The 15,665-nt window shown below is 42.4% G+C and overlaps 1 protein-coding gene across 1 annotated transcript in view; it reads left to right on the forward strand.

Moving 5' to 3' along the window:
- nectin1a (nectin cell adhesion molecule 1a) overlaps positions 1-15,665 on the forward strand; it is a 48,904-nt gene that overhangs the window by 28,309 nt on the left and 4,930 nt on the right. Inside the window, exons 8-9 of the mRNA XM_045717662.1 lie at positions 637-788; positions 937-1,078. Of these exons, the coding sequence (XP_045573618.1) occupies positions 637-788; positions 937-1,078 (294 nt within the window). The remainder of the gene's footprint in view (positions 1-636; positions 789-936; positions 1,079-15,665) is intronic.

Raw genomic sequence — 15,665 nt, forward strand, 5'->3', positions numbered from 1 at the left:
AACAGGTTAAGGAAGGATCACTAAATTCCATCCAGGTCATCAGGAGGGATCAGCCAATGAATTATACTGCTGAGAAAACATTCCATAACTGCAGATGGCAGTAAATCACCAACCTTGTCTTTATACCTGTTCAGACATCACCCTCCAGGGGGCAGTAAATCACCAACCTTGTCTTTATACCTGTTCAGACATCACCCTCCAGGGGGCAGTAAATCACCAACCTTGTCTTTATACCTGTTCAGACATCACCCTCCAGGGGGCAGTAAATCACCAACCTTGTCTTTATACCTGTTCAGACAACACCCTCCAGGGGGCAGTAAATCACCAACCTTGTCTTTATACCTGTTCAGACATCACCCTCCAGGGGGCAGTAAATCACCAACCTTGGCTTTATACCTGTTCAGACAACACCCTCCAGATGACACTATGCACCTTTTCAGTTTGTTTACTACTTTAAAATGGAGAACGCCCTCAATGATGTCACAGAAGCCGTTATGTGATTAAATAAAAAGATGAGTCCTCTTTATAAGTCTATGGTCTGTTTGATGTTTATGAAGCTTTGTATGTTATGTCATACTTGGAATAATGGCATTCGTGTGTTTGTGTGTGTGTGTATCGGTGTGTGTGTACCTGCAGGTTGAATGGTTCCATACCGAACAGCGTAGAGATCCGTGACAATGTTCTGTCATTTAAAGGACCAATCAGATACGAGGTAGGAGGGACTTATGTCTGCGACGCAACCAATAGCATCGGGACAAGCTCCGCCTTCATGGAGGTCAGCATCACAGGTAAGGTCATGTGGTTACAATGGTTACCTGGAGTGTGTGTGTGTGTGTGTGTGTGTGTGCGTGCGTGGGTGCGTGCGTGCGTGCGTGTGCGTGTGTGCGTGTGTGTGTGCGTGCGTGTGTGTAACAGTGTTTTTTTCCCTCTGTGTAGAGGAGCCACTGCCCCAGGTGGGAACGGGTGATGTCATCAGTGTTCTGGGCATGCTATTGGCTGTGGGGCTGATTCTGGGCGTGGCGATCACTGTGCTGCTTCTTAACAGGAGAAAACAGAGGGGAGAGGCGGATGCTGACTCGTATGTATATTATTATTATCAAACCTATTGTTATTTTCTGAATTCTGAATTGTTATTGTCTTTGTCTTGACATGGTCAGATAACTCAAGCTGAGATTGGTCACTTTTTTTCTAATTTGGCACTCAGAAACTAGAAGTAATGAGTAATTTAGTTAAAAATAATGGCACCGATTGACCTATAGGTGGTACTGTTATAAGCAGTCTCACATAGACCGTCATATCCGCCACCCAGTTTGACCTAGAGACTTGAAACTTTGTATGTCGGTGTCTTTCCTCATGCTGAACAAATTTGAAAAAGTTACAAAAAAAATGTTAAGTTAAAAAAAAATACATGTCCATTTAAATCACTGTATTTGTATTTATTAATTGCCAAGGAACCAGCTACTCTTCTTGGAGTCCAGCAAAAATAAGACAGCTATACAATGTTTTTTAGACATTACAACACATTCACAACAGATTTCACAATAAATTAAGTCCGTGCCCTCAGGCCCCTACTCTACCACCACATATCTACAACACAAAATCCATGTGTACATGTGTTTATAGTCCAAGTCTCTTGGGGTATGTCTCCATAAGCTTGGCACATCTAGCCACTGGGATTTTTGCCCATTCTTCAAGGCAAAACTGCTCCAGCCATTTCAAGTAGGATGGGTTCTGCTGGTATACAGCAATCTTTAAGTCATACAACAGATTCTCAATTGGATTGAGGTCTGGGCTTTGACTAGGCCATTCCAAGACATTTAAATGTTTCCCCTCAAACCACTCGAGTGTTACTTTAGCAGTACGCTTACGGTCATTGTCCTGCTGGAAGGTGAACCTCCGTCCCAGTCTCAAATCTCTGGAAGACTGAAACAGGTTTCCCCCAAGAATTTCCCTGTATTTAGCACCATCCATCATCCTTCAATTCTGACCAGTTTCCCAGTCCCTGCCAATGAAAACATCCCCACAGCATGATGCTGCCACAACCATGCTTCACTGTGGGGATGGTGTTCTCGGGGTAATGAGAGGTGTTGGGTTTGTGCCAGACATAGCGTTTTCCTTGATGGTCAAAAAGCTACATTTTAGTCTCATCTGACCAGAGAGCCTTCTTCCATATGTTTGGGGAGTCTCCCACATGCCTTTTGGCGAACACCAAACATGTTTGCTTATTTTTTTCTTTAACCTCTATGGGCTAGGTGGGACGCAAGCGTCCCACCCGTGGTGCACTCCATCAACAGCAGGTGCATTTCAAGAGCGGCAAATTTGAATCCAAATAAATGTCAAAATTCATATTTTTCAAGCATACAACTATTTTACACCCTTTGAAAGATAAACATCTCCTTAATCTAACCACGTTTTCCGATTTCAAAAAGGTTTTACGGCGAAAGCATAAATTTAGAGTTCGTTAGGACAGTACATTTACAAGAGTTGTGTGTAATGTTGTGCCAATTCAAAGACAGGCGTCACCAAAACCATAAAATCAGCTAAAATTATGCACTAACCTTTTACAATCTCCAACAGATGACACTCCTAGGACATTATGTTAGACAATGCATGCATTTTTAGTTCTATCAAGTTCATATTTATATCCAAAAACAGCGTTTTACTGTGGCGTTGATGTTCAGGAAATCGTTTCCCTCCAATAACCGGCATTCAAGTCAGCACCACAAATTAAATAATTAAAATTAGAAAACATTGGTAAAATATTATATTGTCATTTAAAGAATTATAGATTTACATCTCTTGAACGCAAACAACTTGCCAGATTTAAAAATAACCTTACTGGGAAATCACACTTTGCAATAATCTGAGCACTGCGCCCAGAAAAATACGCGTTGCGATACAGACTAGCCGCCATGTTGGGGAGATCTAAAATCGAAAATACTATGTAAATAATCCATTACCTTTGATTCTCTTCATCAGATGTCACTTCCAGGTATCACAGGTCCATAACGAATGTAGTTTTGTTCAAAAAAGCTCATCATTTATGTCCAAAAATCTCCGTCTTGTTAGCACATGATCTAAGCCAGCCGGACTTCACTTCATGAACGAGGGGAAAAAATATATTTACGTTCGTTCAAACATGTCAAACGTTGTATAGCATAAATCATTAGGGCCTTTTTTAACCAGAACATGAATAATATTCAAGGTGGACGAATGCATTCTCTTTTACAACGTATTGGAACGAGGGTACCCAACATGAACTCGCGCGCCAGGAGTCTAATGGGTCATCATCGTTCCATGGCTCTTGTTCGGTCAGATCTCCCTCCAGAAGACTCAAAACACTTTGTAAAGGCTGGTGACATCTAGTGGAAGCAATAGGAAGTGCCAAAATATTCCTCAGCCCCTGTGTTTTTCAATGGCATAGGTTTAAAGGTAATACAACACATCAGGTATCCACTTCCTGTCAGAATCTGTCTCAGGGTTTTGCCTGCCAAATTAGTTCTGTTATACTCACAGACACCATTCAAACAGTTTTAGAAACGTTAGGGTGTTTTCTATCCATATATAATAAGTATATGCATATTCTAGTTACTGGGTAGGATTAGTAACCAGATTAAATCGGGTACATTTTTTTATCCAGCCGTGCAAATACTGCCCCCTAGCCCTAACAGGTTAACCTCTCTCGGGTATGTGGCATCGTCCCACCTAGTCAACAGCCAGTGGAATCAAGTGGCGCGAAATTCAAAAACCTTAAAAATGCTATAACTTCAATTTCTCAAACATATGACTATTTTACACCATTTTAAAGACAAGACTCTCGTTAATCTAACCACATTGTCCGATTTCAAAAAGGCAATACAACAAAAGCAAAACATTAGATTATGTCAGGAGAGTACCCAGCCAGAAATAATCACACTCATTTTTCAAGCTAGCATATAATGTCACAAAAACCAAAACCACAGCTAAATGCAGCACTAACCTTTGATGATCTTCATCAGATGACACTCCTAGGACATTATGTTATACAATACAAGCATGTTTTGTTCAATCAAGTTCATATTTATATCAAAAACCAGCTTTTTACATTAGCATGTGATGTTCAGAACTAGCAAACATACCAAAAACTTCCGGTGAATTTACTAAATTACTCATGATAAATGTTCACAAAAAACATAACAATTATTTTAAGAATTATAGATACAGAACTCCTTTATGCAATCGCGGTGTCAGATTTTAAAATAGCTTTTCGGCGAAAGCACATTTTGCAATATTCTGAGTAGATAGCTCGCCATCACGGGCTAGCTAATTTGACACCCACCAAATTTGCCGTTCACTAAACTCAGAATTACTATAAGACAAATTGGACTACCTTTGCTGTTCTTCGTCAGAATGCACTCCCAGGACTTCTACTTAAACCACAAATGTTGTTTTGGTTCAAAATAATCCATAGTTATCTTCAAATATCCTCTGTTTTGTCCGTGCGTTCAGGTCCCTATCCGAACAGTGACGTGCGGACGCATGTCGTGACATGTCTAAATATTCCATTACCGTACTTCGAAGCATGTCAAACGCTGTTTAAAATCAATTTTTATGCGATTTTTCTCGTAAAATAGCAATAATATTTCGACCGGGAAACGTTGTTTTCGTTCAAAGACTGAAAGAAGAAAATGGACTCTTCATGTGCACGCGCGCGACCGTGTTCTCAGATCGACCACTATCCAAAACCCCTACTGTTTTTCAGCCAGGGACTGCAGAGTCATCATTCCCCGTTCTGGCGCCTTCTGAGAGCCTATGGGAGCCTTAGAAAATGTCACGTTACAGCAGAGATCCTCTGTTTTCGATAAAGAGGCTATAGAAGGCCAAGAAATGGTCAGAGAGGGCACTTCCTGTATAGAATCTTCTCAGGTTTTGGCCTGCCATATGAGTTCTGTTATACTTACAGACACCATTCAAACAGTTTTAGAAACTTTAGGGTGTTTTCTATCTTAATCAAACAATTATATGCATATTCTAGTTTCTGGGCAGGAGTAATAACCAGATTAAATCGGGTATGTTTTTTATCAGGACGTGAAAATACTGCCCCCTGCCCAAGAGAGGTTAAGCAATGGCTTTTTTCTGGCCACTCTTCCGTAAAGCCCAGCTCTGTGGAGTGTACGGCTTAAAGTGGTCCTATGGACAGATACTCCTATCTCCGTTGTGGAGCTTTGCATTTCCTTCAGGGTTATCTTTAGTCTCTTTGTTGCCTCTCTGATTAATGCCCTCCTTGCCTGGTCTGTGAATTTTGGTGGGTAGCCCTCTCTTGGCAGGTTTTTTTGTGGTGCATTTTCTTTCCATTTTTTGTAATGGATTTAATGGTGCTCCGTCGGATGTTCAAAGTTTCCGATATTTTTTTTATAACCCAACCCCGATCTGTACTTCTCCACAACTTTGTCCCTGACTATAAGGTATTTTTAATCTGTTTTTTAAATCTGATTGTACTGCTTGATGTGGAGTAGAGTTCCATGTAGTCATGGCTCTATTCAGTACTGTGCACAGTATGTTCTGGACTTGGGGACTGTGAAGAGACCTCTGGTGGTATGTATTGTGGGGTATGCATGGGTGTCCGAGCTGTGTGCCAGTAGTTCAAACAGACATCTTGGTGCATTCAACATGTCAATACCTCTCACAAATACAAGTAGGGATGAAGTCAATCTCTCCTCCACTTTGAGCAAGGAGAGATGTTTGCTCTCTGTGTACTTCCAAGGGCCATCTGTGCTGCCCTGTTCTGAGGCAATTGCAATTATCTTTGTAGCACCTGACCACATGACTGAACAATAGCCCAAGTGTGACAAAACTAGGGCCTGTAGGACCTGCCTTGTTGATAGTGTCGTTAAGAAGGCAGAGCACCGCTTTATAATGGACAGACTTCTCCCCATCTTAGCTACTGTTGTATCAATATGTTTTGACCATGACAGTTTACAATCCAGGGTTACTCCAATAAGTTTAGTCTCCTCAACTTGGTCAATTTGCACATTATTTATTACAACATTTAGTTGAGGTTTAGGGTTTAGTGAATGATTTGTCCCAAATACAATGCTTTTAGTTTTGAAATATTTAGGACTAACATATTCCTTGCCACCCATTCTGAAACTAACTGCAGCTCTTTGTTAGATGTTGCAGTCATTTCAGTCACTGTAGCAGCTGACATGTATAGTGTTTTAGTCATCCGCATACATAGACAGACTCGTTTTTCTCAAAGCCAGTGGAATGTCATTAGTAAAGAATTAAAAAAGTAAAGGGCCTAGACAGCTTCTCTGGGGAATTATGCTCTGTTAGACAGTTAACTCTTTATCCACAATATAGCAGGGTGTGTAAATCCACTCCGCCAAGGACTACCAACTTGAAACTCGTAATCGCTATCATGGACATCCATAAGATGAACCACACTGAATTTGCAGTTGTACCTAATTATCTAAGTATACCCTGAACAAAAATATACATGCAACATGAAACAATTTCAAAGATTTAACTGAGTTACAGTTCATATAAGGAAATCAGTCTATTGATATAAATTCATTAGGCCCTCATCTATTTCACATGATTGGGAATACAGATATGCATCTGTTGGTCACAGAACCTCTTCAGCGTCTCATCCCGTCAGCGGGATCAAAATCCAGCGAAAAATCATATCGCCATTAGCATAACAAAATTTTAAAAAAAAATGTATTATATTTTTTTTCAAATTATATCGTTTTATAGATAAACCTCTCCTGAATCGACCCACGTCGTCCAATTTCAAAAAGGTTTTACAGGAAAAGCAAATCATTAGATTATGTTAGAGGAGTCCATCGTAAAAAGCAGCAACATAGCCATTTTCCGACCAACCACATGCATCACAAATAACCAAAAAACAGCTAAATGCAGCACTAACCTTTTACAAACTTCATCAGATGACACACCTAGGACATCATGTTACACAATGCATGCATTCTTTTGTTCAATAAAGTTCATATTTATATATGAAAACAGCATTTTACATCGGCGTCTGACGTTGACTAACTATTTTCCCGTCAAAAGCATCCGATGAAACAGTGCTACAATTTACTGAATTACTATTCGAAAACATGTTTAAAATGTAATATTGTCATTCTAAGATTTATAGATGAATATCTCTTGAAAGCACCTGTCATACCAGATTTAAAAATAACTTTACTGGGTAATCACACTTAGCGATAAAAGGGGATGCGATACTCAGAAAATGAGCTAGTAAATACAGCTCGGCGCCATCTTGGAACAATCGCATATCACATCTAATGTTGTATAATATTGTCAATAATCCCTTACCTTTAGTTGTCTTCATCAGAAAGCACTTCCGGGAATCCCAGGTCCACAACAGATGTATTTTCGGTCGAAAAAGTCCATCCTTTATGTTCCATTAGCTTGCTGTTGTTAGCGCGTCTGAAGGCAGTATCCAAAAGCTCTGCCGGCCGCGGGACAGCCGTGTCGGAAAAAACAATTTTTTCCCATTTAGGTTCGTTCAAACATGTCAAACGTTGTATAACATAAATCTTCAGGGCCTGTTTCAACAAGAGAGCCAATAAGATTCGAGGGGGACGATTTCAATGTGTTTCAAAACGTTTCCAAAGGTGGGGGTAGATAGGGCCGCCGGCGTCATAATGGTGATGGCCCTCCCGCTGTGACCAATTTCCAACGCGTCTCATTCACTGAGTTTCGACAGTAGAAGGCTCAAAACACTTTGTAAAGACTGGCGACATCTTGTGGAAGCAATAGGAAGTGCTCAATAAACGATATCTCACGGTGTGAATAATAGGCGACGACGTGAAGTTGAGTCCACAATTCAGAATTCCACTTCCTGGTTCAATCGGTCTCGGGGTTTTGACTGCCATATGAGTTCTGTTATACTCACAGACACCATTCAAACAGTTTTAGAAACTTTAGGGTGTTTTCTATCCACAGGTATTAATTATATGCATATCCTAGCTTCTGAGTCTGATTAGTAGGCCGTTGAAAATGGGCACGAATTTTTTCCAAAATGCGCTGTGGCGCCCCCTATCCTAGGGTAACGTCAAGAGGTTAAATAAAAAAGAGGCATGGATTAGAAAACCAGTCAGTATCTGGTGTTCCCAACATTTGTCCTTCACATAGAGTTGATCAGGCTGTTGATTGTTGTTGGATATTGGCGGGAATTGGAACACGCTGTCGTACACGTTGATCCAGAGCATCCCAAACATGCTCAATGGGTAACGTCTGGTGATTATGCAGGCCATGGAAGAACTGGGATATTTTCAGCTTTCTGGAATTGTTTACAGATTCTTGTGACATGGGGCTGTGCATTATCATGCTGAAACATGATGTGATGGCGGTGGATGAATGGCACAACAATGGGCCTCAGGATCTCATCATGGTATCCCTGTGCATTCAAATGATCAGTGATAAAATGTAAATGTGTTTGTTGTCAGTAGCTTATGCCTGGCCATATCATAACTACACCTCCTCCATGGGGCACTCTGTTCCCAACATTGACATCTTCAAACAGCTCACCCACATGACGCATATTGTCTGTCATCTGTCCAGTACAGTTGAAACCGGGATTCATCCGGTTTCAAATCAGACCACACTTCTCCAGCATGCCAGTGGCCATTGAAGGTGAGCATTTTCCCACTGAAGTCGGTTACGACGCTGAACTGCAGTCAGGTCAAGACCCTGATGAGGAAGACTAGCACGCATATGAGCTTCCCTGAAAATCATGTAGTAACCAAGAAAGTGTTAAACAAATCAAAATATATTTATATTTGAGATTCTTCAAAGTACCCTTTGCCTTGATGACAGATTTGCACGCTCTTGGCATTCCCTCAACCAGCTTCATGAGGTAGTCACCTTGAATGTGCCTGTTAAAAGTTAATTTGTGGAATTTCTTTCATTAATGCGTTTGAGCCAATCAGTTGTGTTGTGACAAGGTAGGGTTGGTATACAGAAGATAGCCATACTTAGTAAAAGACCAAGTTCATATTATTGCAAGAACAGCTCAAATAAGCAAAGAGAAACGAAGACATGAAGGTCAGTCAATGCTGAAAATTTCACAAACTTTGAAAGTTTCTTCATGTGCAGTCGCAAAAATCATCAAGCGCTATGATGAAACTGGCTCTCATTAGGACCACCACAGGAAGGAAGACCCAGAGTTACCTCTGCTGCAGAGGATAAGTTCATTGGAGTTACCAGTAATCGGCAATTAACTGCACCTCAGATTGCAGCCCAAATAACAGACACATCTCAACATCAACTGTTCAGATGAGACTGTGTGAATCAGGCCGTCATGGTCGAATTACTGCAAAGAAACCACTACTAAAGGACACCAATACGAAGAAGAGACTTGCTTGAGCCGAGAAACACAAGCAATGAACATTAGACCGGTGGAAATCTGTCTTTTGGTCTGATGAGTCCAAATTTGAGATTTTTGGTCCCAACCTCCATGTCTTTGTGAGACGCAGAGTAGGTGAATGGATGATCTCTGCATGTTTGGTTTCCACCTTGAAGCATGGAGGAGGAGGTGTGATGGTGTAGGGGTGCTTTGCTGGTGATACCCTCTGTGATTTATTTAGAATTCAAGGCACACTTAACCAGTATGGCTACCACAGCATTCTGTGGCGGCAGGTAGCCTAGTGGTTAGAGTGTTGGGCCAGTAACCAAAAGGTTTCTGGGTTGAATCCCTGAGCTGACACGGTAAAAATCTGTTGTTCTGAGCAAGGCAGTTAACCCACTGTTTCCCGGTAGGCTGTCATAGTAAATTAGAATTTGTTCTTAACTGCCTTGCCTAGTTAAAAATAATAATAATTCTGCAGCGATATCCCATCTGGTTTGGACTTAGTGGGACTATCATTTGTTTTTCAACAGGACAATCACCCAACACACCTCCAGGCTGTGTAAAGGCTATTTGACCAATAAGGAGAGTGATGGAGTGCTGCATCAGATGACCTGGCCTCCACAATCACCTGACCTCAACCCAATTGAGATGGTTTGGGTGAGATGAGTTGGACTGCGGAGTGAAGGAAAAGCAGCCAACAAGTGCTCAGCATATGTGGGAACTCCTTCAAGGTTGTTGGAAAAGCATTCCAGGTGACTACCTCATGAAGCTGGTTGAGAGAATACCAAGAGTGTGCAAAGCTCTCATCAAGGCAAAGGGTGGCTACTTTGAAGAATCTAAAATATAACATATATTTGGATTTGTTTAACACTTTTTTGGTTACTACATGATTCCATTTGTGTTATTCCATAGTTTTGATGTCTTCACTATTATTCTACATAGTAGAAAATAGTAAAAATAAAGAAAAATGTGTCCAAACTTTTGACTGGTACTGTATGAACAGAAGTATGTGGACAGCCATTAAAATTAGTGGATTCGGCTATTTCAGCCACACCCTTTGTTGACAGGTGTATAAAATGTAACACACAGCCATGCATTCTTCATAGACAAACATTCGCAGTAGAAGGGCCTTACTGAAGAGCTCAGTGACTTTCAGTGTGGCACCGTCATAGGATGCCACCTTTCCAACAAGTCACTTCGTCAAATTTCTTCCCTGCTAGAGCTGCACCAATCAACTGTAAGTGCTGTTATTGTGAAGTGGAAACATCTAGATGCAACAACGTCTCAGCCACGAAGTGATAGGCCACACAAGCTCACAAAACGCGACCGGCAAGTGCTGAAGTGTGTAACGTGTAAAAATCGTCTGTCCTCGGTTGCAACACTCACTACCGAGTTTCAAACTGCCTCTGGAAGCATCAGCATAAAAACTGTTCATCGGGAGCTTCATGAAATTAGTTTCCACGGCCGAGCAGCCGCACACAAGCCTAAGATCACCATGTGCAATGCCAGGCTTCGGCAGGAGTGGTGTATTGCTCGCCGCCATTGGACTCTGGAGCAGTGGAAACGCGTTCTCTGGAGTGATGAATCAGGCTTCACTCTCTGGCAGTCTTACGGACAAATCTGGGTTTGGCGGATGCCAGGAGAATGCTACCTACCCGCAGCAAAGGGGGGGACCAACTCGATTTTAATGCCCATGATTTTTAAATGTTAAATGAAAAAAAAAAAAATTTAATTAGATGTTTGACGAGCAGGTGTGCACATACTTTTGGTCATATAGTATATATCGAAGAACAAGGAAACTATAAACATCTCATTCTTTGTAACTCTAATGCTGAAAATCATCTTCTCCATTAGATCTTCTCATGAACCATAAATCATATTGACTCCAGCATTGGTATATAGACTCAATGAACTAGCCACTAACTAATTGGGGAATGATTAGTTGCTGCATTCAGTGTCAGCCACGCTAAACCACCATATCACACCAGGGCTATAATACAGTTTTTAACAATCACTTTGGCACTAATTTCGGAACCTTGATGTCATTTTTCAAATCTCGAGACACAAAACTCACAACCGATGATCAAAATGCTAATTTTTCAAAACTCTAACACTTTTTCCAGTTGCTTGGATACAATACACATAAAGATAAGATCATTTGTTCATTGAACTAAAATCACCTGTTTCAAAATGCAATTCACACATTACATCTGAGATGACTGTCTATTCATTTCATTACAATGATCTAACTATCAATTGATACAACTGCTCAAAATGATGAGTAACTGTTGCATTACTCTTAATGCATAGTTTTACGGAAACTGACAAACAATATTCCATCTTTAGATCATGAAAGTTTCAGGATAACGAGATCCATTGACACCAATTACCGTGGAACATGAACCAATTGGACTACATTATCTATGGATGTAATATTTCATCATCATTCTTTATCAGACACTGTTTCTATGGTCCCATGGACCACTTTTCCAGACCATGTTTTCAGATTTGACATTACTGTTCACTCACCTGCCACTTTATTAGGTACACCTATCGAGGACTGGGTAGGACCCCCTTTTGCCTCCACAACAGCCTGAATTATTCACGATGTTGGACGTTAAGAGATGCCCTTCTGCACACCACTGTTTTAAACAGCTGTTATTTGAGCATTTGTGGCCTTTCTGTTAGCTTGAATGAGTCTGGACATTCTCCTCTGACCTCTCTCATTAACAAGGTGTTTTTGCCCACAGAACTGCCGCTCACTGAATGTGTTTTGTTTATCGCACCATTCTCTGTAAACTCTAGAGACTGTAGTGCGTAAAAATCCCAGGAGGGCAGTTGTTTCTGAGATGCTGGAATCACCATGTGTGGCACCAACAATCATACCACGGTCAAAGTTGCTTAGATTACTCATCTTGCATATTCTAATGTTTGGTCGAACAACATCTAAAGCGCTCTACTCTATATACTCTATATATTGAGTTGCAGGCAGCCACGTGATTCGCTGTTCGAATGTAACCTTCCTTGATGAGCTAAATCAGGTCTGTAGAGCTGATGGCATGACCTATGTCATTGTGTGGGATAATGTCAGGTTCCACCGTGCTCAAATGGTGCAAGCATGGTTTCAGGCCCATCCACAATGTACCACCCTGTACTTACCCCCATACTCTCCTTTCCTTAACCCGATTGAGGAATTTTTCTCCACATGGAGGTGGAAGGTATATGATAGGCGCCCTCACGAACAAGCCACCCTTCTCCAGGCCATGGATGATGCATGCAATGACATCACGCCAGACCAGTGTCAGGCCTGGATTCGCCCAAAGATTCTTCCCAAGATGTTTGGCTAATGAAAACATCCATTGTGATGTGGATGAGAACATGTGGCCAAATCCACAAGACAGGGTTGATGGAAATATAGAAGTACAGTAATCAATCCTTTGCTTTTTACAGTGAGCCAGGTGAGGAACACTGCAGTTGATGTTTTACTGTAGTTAGCTTTTTACAGTAAGCCAGGGGAGGAACACTGCAGTTGATGTTTTACTGTAGTTAGCTTTTTACAGTGAGCCAGGGGAGGAACACTGCAGTTGATGTTTTACTGTAGTTAGCTTTTTACAGTGAGCCAGGGGAGGAACACTGCAGTTGATGTTTTACTGTAGTTAGCTTTTTACAGTGAGCCAGGGGAGGAACACTGCAGTTGATGTTTTACTGTAGTTAGCTTTTTACAGTGAGCCAGGTGAGGAACACAGCAGTTGATGTTTAACAGGTTTTAATTTTTTTGTAGCTAATTATTTTAGCTTTGATTCAAAGAAACCTAATTTGTGATTTTATTGTATTTCATCAATAAATGTCATATTTTGTTCAATGATTCCACTGTGTCTGTAGTATTCTCTCTACTAGTCCTTTTACAGTGATGTATTTATGTGTAGTAGCATAATGCTACGCTACTCTCTCCTCTTCCATCCTATCATCTCTTCCCTCTGCTCAAACCTTCTCCAACCTATCTCCTGATTCTGCCTCCTCAACCCTCCTCTCCTCCCTTTCTGCATCCTTTGATTTTCTCTGTCCCCTATCCTCCAGGCCGGCTCGGTCCTCCCCTCCTGCTCCGTGGCTCGACGACTCACTACGAGCTCACAGAACAAGGCTCCGGGCAGCCGAGCGGAAATGGAGGAAAACTCGCCTCCCTGCGGACTTGGCATCCTTTCACTCACTCCTCTCTACATTCTCCTCTTCTGTCTCTGCTGCTAAAGCCACTTTCTACCACTCTAAATTCCAAGCATCTGCCTCTAACCCTAGGAAGCTCTTTGCTACCTTCTCCTCCCTCCTGAATCCTCCTTCCCCTCCCCCCTCCTCCCTCTCTGCGGATGACTTCGTCAACCATTTTGAAAAGAAGGTTGACGATATCCGATCCTCGTTTGCTAAGTCAAACGACACCGCTGGTCCTGCTCACACTGCCCTATCCTGTGCTTTGACCTCTTTCTCCCCTCTCTCTCCAGATGAAATCTCGCGTCTTGTGACGGCCGGCCGCCCAACAACCTGCCCACTTGACCCTATCCCCTCCTCTCTTCTCCAGACCATTTCCGGAGACCTTCTCCCCTTCCTCACCTCGCTCATCAACTCATCCTTGACCGCTGGCTACGTCCCTTCCGTCTTCAAGAGAGCGAGAGTTGCACCCCTTCTGAAAAAAACCTACACTCGATCCCTCCGATGTCAACAACTACAGACCAGTATCCCTTCTTTCTTTTCTCTCCAAAACTCTTGAACGTGCCGTCCTTGGCCAGCTCTCCTGCTATCTCTCTCAGAATGACCTTCTTGATCCTAATCAGTCAGGTTTCAAGACTGGGCATTCAACTGAGACTGCTCTTCTCTGTGTCACGGAGGCTCTCCGCACTGCTAAAGCTAACTCTCTCTCCTCTGCTCTCATCCTTCTAGACCTATCTGCTGCCTTTGATACTGTGAACCATCAGATCCTCCTCTCCACCCTCTCCGAGTTGGGCATCTCCGGCGCGGCCCACGCTTGGATTGCGTCCTACCTGACAGGTCGCTCCTACCAGGTGGCGTGGCGAGAATCTGTCTCCGCACCATGCGCTCTCACCACTGGTGTCCCCCAGGGCTCTGTTCTAGGCCCTCTCCTATTCTCGCTATACACCAAGTCACTTGGCTCTGTCATATCCTCACATGGTCTCTCCTATCATTGCTATGCAGACGACACACAATTAATCTTCTCCTTTCCCCCTTCTGATAACCAGGCTGTGAATCGCATCTCTGCATGTCTGTCAGACATATCAGTGTGGATGACGGATCACCAGCTCAAGCTGAACCTCGGCAAGACGGAGCTGCTCTTCCTCCCGGGGAAGGACTGCCCGTTCCATGATCTCGCCATCACGGTTGACAACTCCCTTGTGTCCTCCTCCCAGAGTGCTAAGAACCTTGGCGTGATCCTGGACAACACCCTGTCGTTCTCCACTAACATCAAGGCGGTGACCCGATCCTGTAGGTTCATGCTCTACAACATTCGCAGAGTACGACCCTGCCTCACACAGGAAGCGGCGCAGGTCCTAATCCAGGCACTTGTCATCTCCCGTCTGGATTACTGCAACTCGCTGTTGGCTGGGCTCCCTGCCTGTGCCATTAACCTGTTGGGTCTAGGGGGCAGCATTTGCACGTCTGGATAAAAAAAATGTACCCGATTTAATCTGGTTACTAATCCTACCCAGTAACTAGAATATGCATATACTTATTATATATGGATAGAAAACACTCTAAAGTTTCCAAAACTGTTTGAATGGTGTCTGTGAGTATAACAGAACTCATTTGGCAGGCAAAACCCTGAGACATTTTCTGACAGGAAGTGGATACCTGATGTGTTGTATTGACTTTAAACCTATCCCATTGAAAAACACAGGGGTTTAGGAATATTTTGGCACTTCCTATTGCTTCCACTAGATGTCACCAGCCTTTACAAAGTGTTTTGAGTCTTCTGGAGGGAGATCTGACCGAACAAGAGCCATGGAACGTTGATGTCCCATTAGACACCTGGCGCGCTAGTTCATGTTGGGTACCCTCGTTCCAATACGTTATAAAAGAGTATGCATTCGTCCACCTTGAATATTATTCATGTTCTGGTTAAAAAAGGCCCTAATGATTTATGCTATACAACGTTTGACATGTTTGAACGAACGGAAATATATTTTTTCCCCTCGTTCATGACGAGAAGTCCGGCTGGCTTACATCATGTGCTAACGAGACGGAGATTTTTGGACATAAATGATGAGCTTTTTTGAACAAAACTACATTCGTTATGGAC

Source organism: Salmo salar, chromosome ssa04 (genome assembly GCF_905237065.1).
Source record: "Salmo salar chromosome ssa04, Ssal_v3.1, whole genome shotgun sequence".
NCBI classification, from domain to species: domain Eukaryota; kingdom Metazoa; phylum Chordata; class Actinopteri; order Salmoniformes; family Salmonidae; genus Salmo; species Salmo salar.